The sequence below is a fragment of the Notolabrus celidotus genome, chromosome 4, assembly GCF_009762535.1.
Source record: "Notolabrus celidotus isolate fNotCel1 chromosome 4, fNotCel1.pri, whole genome shotgun sequence".
In the NCBI taxonomy this organism is placed as follows: Eukaryota; Metazoa; Chordata; class Actinopteri; order Labriformes; family Labridae; genus Notolabrus; species Notolabrus celidotus.
Window position 1 is genome coordinate 16,818,613 of NC_048275.1, and position 15,106 is coordinate 16,833,718.

Genomic DNA, 15,106 nt, shown 5'->3' on the forward strand with positions numbered 1-15,106 from the left:
ACCACAGACATGCACATCTCATGCCTCATTACTGAGATAACCAAGAGATCTATTATTTGGTCTGCCAACTGAAAGCCAGATTTAAATTACAGGCCTCACTAAAGACAAATCAACTGAATGCTTAGACAAGAATCCAAGAGCACATCCCTACATTTACATATATTTTCCAGCATTGACAGAAATATTGCTGCAGCTCAGATTTATAACAGTCAGATTTTTTTTAAGTGCTAGAAAGGCTAACAGAGTTTCTTGGCTCAGATTGTACAAGGACAATGCAGTGCTCCTCCCTTTGAGCAAAGCACTTTGTAAAGGCGCCTCGGCTGAAAAACGACCCCAGACTCCTGAGCACAGACCACATGTCACATTCAATTCCATCACTAGTGTGTTTTTTTTTTATATGGAGCAAATAATGTGGCAATAATTTAAAGCAGTTATCTGGTCTTCTATTTATTCGACAAAGTAAACATGATGGTCAACGTAAATCAGATCCACGCCCTCTAATTGTCTCCATGTAATTATTTAATGCATCTAATCACTGTGTAAGGAGCAGAGGGATGCAGCAGTGAAAAGCAGAAAGGACTCTACTCTGGCAGATGGAGCTGGGTCTGGTATCCATTATTTCGTGGAAGGACAAACTTTGGGAGAATCCACTGTTTTGACATGGCAGGAATGTAAACAAAGCTGATTTCATCATTTATGATACACACACACAACAATCAAACAAACAATAGAGACACAAGCAAATCTATAAATTTTGACATGAATATTTCTGCCATTAGCTAGTTGTTGTCCAAGTGTTTTCAGTTTCAGTGGATGGAGAGTGATAGATTCTGTTGCAAGAAGATATCCTTTACTGTAAACATGTTAAATCAGTACCGCTTTAATCACCTAATAATCAAGAGGGAGTTTATACATCTGTTTTTTCTAATGTTTGTGCAGCGCCAGAATTATAAAATCAAAATCCTTCATGTCAAAGGATTTCAATGAAGACAGGAGCATTTTAGATTACAAAAAGCAAAGACAGCCCCTGAAGGCACAAGCTAAATCTCTAAACGGAAGAGCTGCTTAGACAAAATCCTCCGCACTGGCTACAATCACAGAGGGACTTAAGGTGAAACTTGGGACATTCACATAGAAGTATTCACAGGCATGAAATGAGAAAAGTTATACAACGTCTATTTCTCCTGGTGCAGATTTCATAGCAAATGACAACTTTAATCTAAGAAAAGTTTGACATCTCAGTGTACCCACTGCTCACATTCCTTTACTAAAGTGATATTTATATAATATATATTATTAAAACCAGACCATGGTCCAGTGAAAGAACTACAAATCCCATTTTCTATGAAAAGAGCGGGAGAGCGTGATGTTTTTACACCAGCTCTCAGTGTGCCCTCCCCTTCAGTGTGCCCAGCAGCTCTCAGCTGACTCAACATGGAGCTAATGAGGGGCCTCAGGGAGCCAGAGTAACACATGAATACACACACAATGTGAAAAAATCAGTGGATCAGTGAGAGAGCGCTCTAATACATGAGCATATCTTAATATAGCTACGTCTATAGGCCCGAATCAGGCAGGTACAACTATATTATGAACCTAGATTCATTTCATTACAGCAAAAATAACAAAAGGGTAGGGGAATTTTTGGAGGTACGTTTATCTTTACAAGTTTTGCACGTCAATATTGCACTATTGTACCATTTCCCTCTGCTTCACAACTTTCATATACTGAAAGTATTGCACTGTTCTGGCAATTCTATATTTATATTTGTACATTTTTCTATTTGTACATTTATATATATATATTTATATGTATGTCTTCTATTTTATTTTATCTTATTTTATTTTATTCTATTTGTATTTAAACGGAGAGATGTCAGACGAAATTTCATTGTACTTGTGCAACGACAATAAAGCTGATTCTAATTTAAATTTTTTCTTTGATTGAGCTGTTATAAAGATATTACATGTGTTTCAATTGATCTTGCATCTGATTTCTTTCCCCTTTACCTCAGACATCATAGCAAAATGTAACCCCATTCATTTGATGAGGTTAGAAATAATCATTGTAAAGCTATTTTTTGTAATTTAACCCCAGATAAATCAAGGTAATAACAGAAACAATCATTTTAAAATACTTCAGCTATAAAGCACACAGTTGCAATTTGTCACAACCTTGCAAATCACAACAAATCATATTATTCAACAAATGACAATTTCTAACCAAATCATAATTCACTGCATCTTCAGTTTTATTAGTTGTCCTACACTCATTAGTATATACAAATGCTGAAGCTGAATAATTCATTGAAAGACCTGTATTGGCCCAATCGTGTGAATATGACGCATTTTTTGATAATAAAGGGCTTCTTCTGGTGTGGAGTAAAATCTCACACATGCAGACATGGTTAACTAATCCAAAAGCCTGTTAGAAAGGTAAATAGGTTTAAAGCGTAAAGTAAACAGTCAGTTCAATCAGCAGCATTCAGTCAGGTTGTTCTGCTTGTTCTCATCATCAAGCCCGAACGCCTCACTTCAAAGATAGGATGTTTCAACGAGAAGATCACCTGCAGCTGACAAGTAGTTTGCAGCAAAAGGCCCACATTCAGACAACTCTTAGGTTTCCCTGGGAACTTTTGAATACTTTACACAAGTTGGCACCTTAACAAGAAGACTGTGAGAAACACTTATACTGCTTCCCAAAGACATCTGTGGTTTCTTATCACCAAGTAAGAATGAGAAGTGAAAAACTGACAGCAAAACTGAAAGTCTGATCTATGAGATATCTCACATCTAACTGCGAGAGAAGGGTCCTTCGCTTCAAACACTCACTTATCTGCTTTTAAAGGTAATCTAGAAGCTAACAGTTATTTTAAGTTACAGAAATACACCTCCTGTTAGAAATCCTGCTATTGAAAAAAACTGTTGGGACTAATATCCATCATAATAGAGGCTTTGTTTACCCCACAGACGTTACACAAAATGAAGTCATAAAGTAAAAAGGTCATGAAGACAAATGTGGTGCTTTTTTTTAAGTCTAGGAAAACCATTACATCTATACAGCTCTGTTGTTCTTGTTTTTTAAGGATGATATTTAACTGTCCATTTCTAAAGATCTAATAAATCTGTAAATGTGTATAAAATAACATGTTTTAATGCTAGGGTTGGTTGTCATGGTAAACTAGCATGAATTTGTCCTCAGGACTCCGTCCAACCACTCCCCCCCCTTCCCTCGGAGCTCCTCCAAAACGACGCCCCCACTCACATGCACGAGCGCCGCTGCTTCGCGACCATATGATCGTGACTGATTACAAAACCATTCCTCAGCACTACGTCAACTCATGTCTCACTCAGCGGTAAGAAAACACCAAAACATTATCATAGTGAAAGTTAAAAACACAAACAAACATGAAATGTACGTGCAGGAGGCGGGAAGAACGGCAGGGTGGGATTTGATTGGTTTCATATTTTGGCTCCCAAAGGCAGGGATTGGTTGGTGTTCTCCCAGGTTTACTCCGGCTGAAGATAGCAGCTTTTTTTCGCTCTTTTTAAAGAACACATTATGTATTGATTGCCATCAGGACATAAAGATCATTTTAACCAGTATAAAAAAGGGTATCTAAATCTGACTACCAACCCCAGCTTTAAGGGATGTTAATTTGGTGTTAATAATAATGACATTCATGCTTTGAAACCATATTTCTGACTCCGAGATGCTGACAGTAAGTACAATCAATAGCCAATCAATGTATTTACTTTCTTTGATTACTGTTCTTTAAAGTAATTGTCAATGCTAGTGGTGTGATTCCTCATAAATGAACTAAAATTTGCTGTGAAAACACCACCACTTCTCAAGCTTCAGTAAACGACTGTAATGCCCGTAAAATTGAACACCTGTCACACACATCTGTGCTGAGTAGAAGTCATCCTCTGATCTCACAACATCTCCTCGTACTTCTCTCAACTGCTTTAGGGTTACTAGGCAACTGAGTTATCAAATAAATACCATTAAGTGCCTCAAGTCATTTTGCTGCAGAGAAACTTGACTCACTGACCCCGAGGTCACAGCCACAAGAAGATCTAGAAATAATGAGAAACAGGCCTAAAAGTTGCGGTGACATTCTGCTGCCCAGACTGTTTCTCTGTGTTCATAAACATGAAGTCCATTATGACCTCAGTTATATTTACACAGAGGCATCTTTAAAGCAGGATCCCCCAGCCCAGGAAATAAGACATCAAGCTGTTGTTGGTAACATGTTTGGGTTATCATCTCCCCTGTGGAAGTGCTGCCAAGTGATTACACAACCCTGTGCATTCCTGGTGCCTGGTATCCACTGTGTTAGATCCCCCACGGAGCATGAGGGAGTCAGTCTCACTAAACAGGCTCAGAATCTCTCTGTAAACATTACATTGTACTATTGAGAAATCCCTGATATTCCACATCCATTAGCAGCCATGCATCTCCTCTTTAAAGACGTGAGGAATCTGTGCAGGGCTGTAAAGATGGAAATTCTTTCCTCGATTACAGTCCTACATTACTTAACCTCTCAGTTATCTCTATCTGATACGTCCAGTCAGAAGAGTTTACGCATAACAGAAGACCTCTGAGGGAATCAGTATAATCCAGTTAGGATTTCTATGAGATTCCTGCCCATATATTCACGCAAACAAAATGAGTTTTCCTTTTCTCTCTCAGCCTCCACCCTTTTTCTCTTTTGTTAAAGTGTAGAATATTGTACAAACTGCCAAGAAGAGTTCAAAAAAGGTGCTCTTATAAAAATGCTTTCCCTCCAATCACGGCAAGTGGAGAAAAGGCAGATTGTCCTGGATGTTGAATGAGGGGAGAGAACAACAAACCAAAAGCCGAGGTTCTCCAAAGATAAACACTGAAAGCTCTCGGGGGGAGTGGTTAAGGGCTGGGTGGTGTGCATGCGAGGGTGTGTGTTTCTGCGTTTATGTGTGTGTGGTAAGTGCGCACGCGTGCGGGATAAGTCAGGGCTGCCCCCCCGTAGAAACTTTTCTAAAATAGCAACCGCAAACCAGACAGAATTTAAATCTGCACTTTGAAAAGGGTTGAAGAAAAAAAGAGCTTTGAGGGACGTAGAAAAACAGGTATTCATTTCAGTCCATATACAGTTCCAGGAGCAGAGAAATGGGTCACAGCACTCCAGCTCCACTCAGAAGGCTGAAATAGGACTCCTGGTTTTATTTTCTTGAGTAATGAATTACAGGTTTTTCCACCGACTGAAGCTCAATTATATTACAGCTCCTGAAAGCCTCATCATGCCCAGGATGAAGGAATTCAACGCGTAAGCAAAGTCGAGTAGAATTGTTTAATTGTATCAGCATGTTTCAGGAAAAACCTGCAAAAAGAGAGAGAAAAAGAAAGAGAGAGGACGGTGGCAAGAGGCGACTGAGTACGGCCCAGTGAAGAGCACATTTTAGAGTTAAAGGAACCATTTCTGTCACTGGATAATCTGACGATTCTTTCTTACCATGCTAACTATTTAAGAGTTATAAGATGCTTACTAACAGCATAAGTGTCCTGAATTCTCTTGTCTGACACTTCTTGTTCCACTGATAATATGCTTCACATGTAACAGAAAGCTTTATGCTTCCACTGTGTGCTATCCAGTTGAAACTGTCCATATTTGGTGCGTTTTACATTTTTGGATACCCTGGCAGATTGTATATTAATAGCAAGCTGTTTCATGAGAGGAGACATTTGGGAAATGGATGATTTTCATACAACAGCAAGTGATGATATGTGGTGGTTTTTTGAAAAGGAGCAGCAGTTGGAAACTCTTCCCTCTGTTTTTAGTCTTGTCCCAGTTTGATTCTACATTTTATGTTTTTGAAAAGAAATAAAGACTGGATGTCTTATGGGCTAGGTTTTTTTTGCATAAACTGTCAGAGCTAGCAGGGCTAACGCGCTAACATCAGAATTCCTCAAACTGAAAAATCGTACTTTTTTCAGTCCCCATTGTCCTCCATTGTTCTTGCACATCATGCCAAACATGCAACAACTCCTTCTGTTCAACTTCCTCTATCGTCAAATCTTCTCTAAGGAACGTTTTGGCATTGATTTTGGCGCACCCTGTGGCCAAAGCAGTACCTCTAATTTCTGGATCAGATCCTATATGTGTAATTATTGGTTCGTAACAAAATACTTTATCTTGCTTCCTCATAACAGTCAAAAATATCCCTCTGTGAAACTTTGATGTGGGAGCATCATTAAAGGCTATTTAAGCAGCATGCAGTTAACAGGTTCACCTGACACCAACCCTGTGGCAGCATTACCAACACTGAAAATTACTTTCACAACAGTCAGTCTTGTTGTTGATCTTCTTGTTTGCTTTTGTAGGACAGATAGAGGCAATACTATTAATTTCAGTCTGTTTCATAACAAGCTAAAAACTCCTTACAGGTGCTTTAGTCACCAGAACATATTAATAAGAATAAGCAATAAGCAATTCACAACACATCCTAAATCAAGGGTCAATCCTAGCCTCCCCCTCAATTTGACATTTGATAACTGGAAACTCTTGCGTTTCATCCCTTGAGGTGTAATCAAACTAAACTTCATGTGCTGCGGGTGAGTTAGAAAGTATTCCTAACTATTGCATCCATAGAGCAATACAAGGGCAATGTATAAGGTATCATATTGTATCATGAGTTACACTGTGATTCCCAGCCCCTAAAGGTGGATGTGTCTTTCCTTTGACAAAATGTAGTGGAAGCATTTTTTTTTTTTGCAACTGCTCTTACCGGGTCCCCAAACACAACACTGTATCAAGTTAGAATCTGTTTTAAACATCACATCATTTAATATCACCAAAAGACAGATGACAATCTCATCTGGGGTGAAAAACTGTTTTCACTTTCAGACCTGGGAAAAGGTTTTTCCCTCTGCAGCGCTGGCTCAGTCTATTGTTTTCCACTCCTAACTGCATTTTTTTCCAAAGGGTGGACTGTGTACAGGTTCTCTCCAAGTTCCCAGCTTCTCCTAAATATAATTGTGCTACATTAGACAGAGCAATGTACCTGAAATCCAAATGACTACAATTATACTTTACTTATGCAGGGATATGGTCTAATCTAGGGCAACCACTAATTTTTAAGCAGCTACACTGACTTCTGCAGGATACAAAAACATGATTCCCCCTGATCAGATTGTTTTCAGTAACATCTTTTCCTGGGTTTGGTTAAGTCAAAGGTTGGAGTGAGGATTTTGTAGTATTGTAAGGATAAAGAGCAGGGAAAGTCCAACTACTCCACAGTGGATCTGATGGAAGCTGGAACAACAGAGCAGTGTTTCAACGCTCCAGAGGGAGCAATAGAGGGGAACGAGAAAGAGAGAAGGGAAAGCCTGCAGCACATTCCCCAAAAGACACTCACTTCCTGTCTGTGAGTCTTACTCAGCACCCCGGAGGAAGAGGAGGAGAAAGCCCTCACACACACTTCGCTCATTTATAGGATGTAGAAGCCAGATAAGTTATTCCCTTATGAGTAAAAAAAATGGGATTATGAAAGAAAATAAAAATAAAAATTTAACTGGAGGGCCATTTTCCCCTTCCACTGGCCTCCAAAATAATACAGTCTATTCTTTCTGCAAATTCTGCAGCCTTCAAATGAAGGGGAGTGTGAAATATTTAAACACATGTATTTAGAACAACTCTAAGTTAGCACCCCCTGCATGGAGAAAATTAGGTGAAAGAGCAGTATAACACTAACAACAGTATGACTACATGCTATAAATTCTGTGAATTACCCTGTTCTTTGTCACATCCAACAGTTTGTATTCCACTCTGAGACAAAGCCTCCCAATAATAGTCTGCACTTAAGGAGCAGGAAAGCAAATTAGCTCAATGAAGAAAATGATTCACTTAGCATAATTGTAGGTTTGTTGTTGTTGCTGTATTTAGCAAACATGTTGTTACGATGTGTGTGCACACTGGCCCACCAGGAGGCAAAGCCCCACACCACTAAACTCTCTTCATTTCAAGGAAAACCCCCAGCTCAAAATCCTCCTCACACTGACCCAGAAACTGTACAAAACATGGGTGATGTACGCATACAAAAATGAATGGAAAGCCTTGTTGCGCATGCAGACGCAGTCCGTTTGGAGAAAATGTTACACCTTTCCCACACTTGTGCATGGTGTTTGACTACATGATGAATGTAGAAGAGAAGGCACTCTTTCCTGTGCACATAAAACTATCTTTCAAGCTTTCATGCCTCTGTCAGGGTCTCCAGGGCATTAACTTGGAAGGTCTATTCCTGTGTGCCAACAGAACAACAGTTAAACCCAGATGGCTGAGAGGGTGAGATTTTGTTTTCACTTCACACTCCATTTACTGATCTAAGCCCAGAAAACCTGTGTCCATGCCAGTGTGTGAGACAGTAAATTTGTAATTGTAAAGCAGTAAAACAATTTCCATTTTCTCCCGATGGGGTTGTGCCAAAACAGGGGAGTAAAATATGGCTGATCCAAATAAAAAAGTACTTTAAGTGTGTATGCTGGGATTTAGTTTCAGCTAGGAGACATGCTGGTGAGTCACTAACATCTCTTAATAGGCACAGAGTGCTTCTGGGTAATTTTTATACAACAGAATTTACACCACCCCTGAAAATATGATCTTATGTCCTGCTACGACCCCTTGTCTTGAGAGAACAGCCGGATTTATGGTTAGGAAAACATTTTAAAATTCCTGCTTGAAAGCGATTGTTATTGCCAAAATAGCCTTTGACTTCATATAAATGGAGGTAAATGCACTCACAGAACATCTGATATCTCTTCACTTTAAACATATTATAGTCTGAAATAACTAGAGGAGGATCCAACTGGGGTACATATTTATGTAGGGGGTAGCATATAAGTGTAGCACACTCACACATGGATAGTGTTAATTCACCCTTCTATCTTAACTAATCATATCTCATTTAAAGGTACAGTTTGTAGATACAGGAATATTCAGTGCTAGCTACCAGTAAAATTCTAGATTGAAACGCTCTCCTTCCCATTGGTTAAATTCCACAAGCAATGGTGGCCTTCAAGGACAAAAAACCTCCTGTGAAGCTTGATAACACCAGGATCCCTAAGGTCACTGGAAGGTATAAAGGCCTGGATAGAAAAGATAGGATTTGTAACCTTTGTCACGGTAATCGTGTGGGCGATGAGTACCATATTTTGTTTGAATGCAGGAGCACAAGCATTCTGAACGATAGAGGTTCATACCCAGGTATTATTTCCAACGTCCCTCTGTGTTTAAATTAATTCTACTTTTGCTATCAGATAGGCCAAAACTTATCTGTAAGTTAGGGTCTTTTCTGAAGAATGTCCTTCCTTTGTTTAAGTAAGATCTGCTGTACTTCAAACATGCCGTGTGCCATCATTATATTGTTTTGTTATTTGTAATTTATGATCTGCGGCTCCATACCATGTGATCATGGTCTGAGCATCAAATTAAAAATGAAATTAAATGAAAAAATTAAGTATAGTCCTCCATTTGTCGAATTTTAACAAATAAAAAACCCTATCGCTACCAAGTTTTTTGAGCAAAACAACAACCACTCTCTTTTCTTCTTCTTTGTCTTCCAACCCTTACATTGCTCACAAAGAGGCATCACTGTTAATTTCAGTCTGTTTCATAGCCAACTACAAACTCCACACAAGAGCTTTCAACACCAGTAATTCATTAAAAAACGAACTTTTCAAATCTGTCTTCTCTTACCAATACTATCAAGCCTGATGAAAGATTTTACTGAAAATAGATTTGGATCGATGAACCTCAAAAAAGCAAGCTAAGCTAACTATTAGCTTATGCTCAGTTCATGTAATGTGTCTTCTTGGAGTGCTAGAAAGTGTCTAACTGGTTGTAATCATCTGCAAGTTTAATTGACATAAAATGAAAACAAAGTCAATAATAATTTCTACAAACACTGTAAATTAGTCATTACTGTGTCCCCCAGGAAATTATCATGATCATGCACTTTTGTGTCTATGGTTGTTGTATTTTAAAACTGACTACTGTTAGCTAGGATGAGACAGCTTCACAAAACCTTCCAAAAGATTTTATCTTGCAGCCTGAGAGAAAAATGGGAGTAGAGAGATTTCACGGCAATGTCACAGCTCATCTATGAGGCAAAACACCACTCAAGGACAGTGAATACATCTTCTGTGGAGCAATTTGATTCTGATTGATGCACTGTAGTGGTTCTACTCCTTAAGTCATAGTGACACTTAAACCGACCAAATGCTAATCCAAGAAGCGAGTACAAAAAAGGCGTGTAATCTGGCCAACACAAATGTCTCGCTTAAAAAACATGTGCTGCAGATGTTGTTCGTCTGCCTTACAACAATGATCCTTAATCATGGCAATTACTGTCTTAAGGTGCATTTTGACCAAGATCTCCAGGGTCTTTTAGCCCCCAGAACTACTTTCCTTGGAACTAAAAGGTTCCTGTGCTGCCATTGTTGTCTGCGTTTAGACCGCGGGCTGAAGTCCCGGGTAGATAGTCTAAATCAGGCCAGTGACGTATGGAGAAAAAAATGTATATTAAATAATATTTTGAAATCTTAATAAAAAACTAAACTAGTATGCATTCCCAGGAACTCCCTCTGTGTTTCAACACTGTTACGTTCAACCGAAGGTCCCAGGACCTTTGAAAAGTACTACCCCCCAAGCAGGGGCTTTTCAGTGGGAGATTACCTACCCCTGAACTAAATTTAGACACTGGTTCCTCTGGTCGAAACACACGTAGTTCGGGGATAAAGTTCCTGTGGTCGAAAAAGGCCTTTATTCAAACAATGAGGTACCACAGCAAAGACTAATCACCCAGTCACCATTTAGGTTCACTGAAATTTACAGAGAGAGATTTCGTCATCACAGCCAGGTAAGCTTATATTATATGCAGATGATGTTTAACTGCAACAATAAAAAGTAGTTCTTCTGCAACAACGACAAAATAACAAACTAATGTAATTTGTAATATCTTCAAGTTGTAAGAATGCTGTACTTTTGTGATTAAAATTAAATTGAGATGAATTTAAGAATAGATGATCAACAAAAAATCATTCAGCAACAATTAGGATAGTAAATTCATTCAATTAGTTAATTTCTCAACTAAATATGCAAAAATCCTGTGGCTCCAGCAACCTCCAATTCAAGGCTTTTTCTTCAATAATCATAAACTGAAAGTATTTGGACTACTCATCAAACAAGAGATGATATTTGTTGACATTAACTAGACTGATGAGCATTTATCATTATTTCATGATCTTTTAAAGATTAAGCAATGAATAATTTATGACTTGTACTATTGAGCATTGTTGTTCCCAAGTTATAAATTCAGAGGTAGTTAAAGCCCATTTACACCCCTGATTGTCTTCCTTCTTTCTGTATTAATGTTTTCAATTATACTTATGACTCTGTGCAATTTGCAGATTTTTCAGATCAGACTTCGGCCACTCAGACAAACAATCATGCACCCGTCTTTCACTTCAAACGTCTTCTATAAGTGAAGGGCAAAGATGTATGTTACATATGCATTGAATTAATGTTTAGCCATCTTGCACACAAGCAGCAAGCAGGTGTACTTTACAAATTAGCCACTGGCATAATAATTAACAAGCAAGGTGGTTGTGAATGCTGTTTCTGAAGCAGTGTATTGAAAGTTCCATATTTTAACTTTATTTATAAAATTGATGTCTGTCTGCTGAGCTTAATATTTGGTCATCACACCTTTGATATTCTGAAAGAGGTGGTCATTGCAGGCCTCAGATATTCAAACAGTGCAGACACGTTTCCTGAATAAGACAAAAATGTAATCGGTTGCTCTATGAGGAAGGTCAACCACACTAAATTTACTGTGAAAGAGCCGCAAGAGATACGGTCATAGACAATAAAACGCAGAATAAAAATACACTCTGAGTTCCCATAAAATTATTTCATTGTAGGCCAAACTGTGGCTTTCAGAACACGGTGTACAACGTGAAAAACTGCCGCTCCTCCAATCAAAACACAGCCAGATGTTACTTAACTGGATAAGATGAAATTAGATATTTATTAGGACTTGGATTTAACGACAGTAACAGAAGAAGAAAAAGATGAGACTCCACAGACACAGAGAGTTTCAACTAAGTCAGATCATGAAAGTGGCTTTGTTTACTGATAAGTCAACAGGGCCCAGTTGTTCAAAAGTAAACTGATGGGATCAAAGCTTTTGGATTGGATCGCATCTTAACATCAGAAAAGGAAAAGGGATTACAAAGTCTGGTCAGATCAGATACTCAAATGTGTTTTGACGTCAAACTTCCAGTTTTGCTCTTGTATAGATATATATAGTGATATTGTGGATGAGGAAAAAATAACAGATTTAACTTTCAATAACTGCTGATATCCACTTTGTGTGGATTTTGGTGCCCTCTGTGGACCAAGTATGTACTACATCATCTAATTTACAGTACAAGTAATCCACACTTGCTAACCTTAAAAAGTCAGAAACTTTCTAAGGATTAATCCAACCCTGTTTTACTTTGAAAGACTGAGACAAAGGTGAACTGGATTACTCAATCCTGGAAAGCAAAGGAAGTCCCAAATCCAGATATTCTTATCCAGATTAAACTTTTTGATTAACTGCAGGTGCTAGGATGGAAAGATAACCAAGTTACAACATAACAACCTTAGTTCTGCCAGGGAGGATGGAGGTCAAAGGTTAAAGCAGTTTCATAGTTGAGATAGTCTAGTATCTAAACTTGAACCTACAACTGACCACAAAGACCAGAGGGCAAGACGGCAGCCATTTCTTTTCAACAACCCAACTTCAGTGTCAACACGAGCAGAGTCAGCCATGATGTCACAATAAAGCAGTTGGGAAACTAGATGCTGGCAGAGACACGAGACCAAACTAACAAACTGTAAAGTCCCAGTAGACAGGATAGATTATACCTAACACAAACAGATGAGTCGAGCACACACACAAACAGACACACTGCAGGACGTGGCGCGCGGTATGTCCCGGACGCTCAGAGTTTAGGGCTGGCCTCTGGTTAAGTTGTTTTCCTGGAAGAGTTAGGGATGACATGGAGCTTTAAGGAATGTACTGAGCAGAGAGGCAGCAACCAGGGCCTTCTCCAGGGGAAATGCGTGTGTGTGTGCATGTGTCTGAGTGTATAGAATAAAAGGATATCCAAGGCCAGTTACTCACTGAGGATTACACTAAAAGTTAGTCAATTCAGCAAAACTCCCTGTACTCATCGGTAAAGCAACATCTTGCTTGACTTAATTCCTGTATGATTGTGATGATAACCCTAACCCTTACATCTGGCTACCTCTCAACTGTCCTTTAATGGAATTGATAAAGAGCCCAGCCCACTTACCTAACACTTTTATATTGCACACTCTTGTGTGTTGTGAAATGTGTGATAAAATGACCTCAACCTCTGCAATCCCAGGGACCCCTCAACAAAAGGCTGTACAGGCCGGCCTTTTACAAGCCTGTCATCGCTTGTTGAACTGTTCACTGTGCACATCATTAGAGGAGAAATCACACAATTTGTTTCAACTCCACATGTACAGGAAAAAAAATTTGGTGTGAGTTTGTAAAACAGGAAGATTAACTGTTTTAAAGGGAAAGAGTGTTTTATATGTGGAGGAAGCTGACATTATGACAGGCATTTAATAACAACTGTGGCTACTTGTATTTTATAGATTCACATAACCAGAGTTGTTTATACTGCTGTCAGACAACAGTTGTCTGTGTTTACAGGCTGTCTTTCAAAGAAGTAAGAAAAGCGCATGTTCAGGTCAATTTCAGTTTAGTCTAAAGACAAATGCATAACATGGGAGCTTGTGTAGCGGCAGCTAGTGGTCAGGGTGTGTTACTACACCCACGCGCACAGCAGGAGGAGTACATGATAGGTTTCATGAGTTTGACCTCAGCAACTTTCTGTTGAAATTTTAGTTTTTAACTTTATTTTCTTATTTTTTATTTTAGATAACGTGCACTCCACTACTGCAAACTTTATAGTGGTATTTTTTGTCTCAGATGTATAAATGTGGTGACAGAAATCGAAAGCTAAGTGATGATTAGATTGCCTTAATTGATTCCTGAGCATGTCGTGACCATGCTGACAAGGTGTCGTCAATTTTTAACCGAAAACAGTAATTATACACTAAAAGTGGAACTTCATGCATCCAAAATAAACAAAGGGCCGTCTGAGGTTGTGCTGAAGTGTGCAGCTTCTCGGAAACAACGAAAGCCTGCAATTACGCATCCTATGAAACGTGGACAGAAAGGTTCGAAATGTGAAAAATGTTCAACTTTACACTTAATTTGATTTTTTTTTTTACCTAATAACATGACTTCCAGCTTCTTACGGTCCACCCGAAACCTCTCCTCCGTCCACTCCGGGTCTGGTAGAGGATGGGGTCCACTCAGGTCCTCCTCTGATCCCGGGAGAGGAGAGTCGGTGCTGCGCTCGCTGTTGGAGCCCTGGTCCGACTGCTGCAAGTATCCGCTTAAAGTGTCGCACTGGGCAGCCATTGCGCTGCGCAGCAACTTCTCCAGTGGCCACTGCGTTGGATTAAAGTTAAATTGAGCCGAAGCAAAGCGATTAACTCGTGTCTTTTTAATTCCGTCACTTCGCGGTGTTGTTCATTGCAGCGTAGTTGAGTCCAGCTTCCTCTGCAGTTTCTTCAAGACGCTTCGTTTTCCCCCATTACATTGGCTGACAGCACACAGCAAACATACCAACCAACTCCTCGCTAAAGTTTCACGTGTCATCACGCAAAAAAAAAAACGGGACTCCTCCCAGAATCACTTTTTTTCAGCATCTACCTCCCCCTGGGTTCATGTGGAGGGTTTTAAAAGTTGGTAGTCTAGAGAAATTCACCGAACTTTTATGGGACCTGTTGAGCGCAAAACTTTTATGCCTCATTAATAGGAAAGTCCATTATTGCACACTGGCATCACCAGCTGTGAAAAATACCCATTTTAATACCAGTTTGTCAGTAAATAAAGCCAAATTAACCAAAGACAGTCTTCTCATAAGGGTTTCTGTGCCGTTTTTTAAGTCAGGTTGTTAGTCTATAACAACACTCCA

General features: G+C 39.2%; 1 protein-coding gene across 1 annotated transcript in view; it reads right to left on the bottom strand.

Annotated features, from left to right (window-relative positions):
• The window catches only part of LOC117811765 (protein bicaudal C homolog 1-like), a 71,480-nt gene extending 56,688 nt beyond the window's left edge, over positions 1-14,792 (bottom strand). The window contains exon 1 of the mRNA XM_034682228.1: positions 14,355-14,792. Within this exon, the coding sequence (XP_034538119.1) occupies positions 14,355-14,547 (193 nt within the window). The 5' untranslated portion in view covers positions 14,548-14,792. The remainder of the gene's footprint in view (positions 1-14,354) is intronic.
• Between the last annotated feature and the right edge of the window lie 314 nt (positions 14,793-15,106).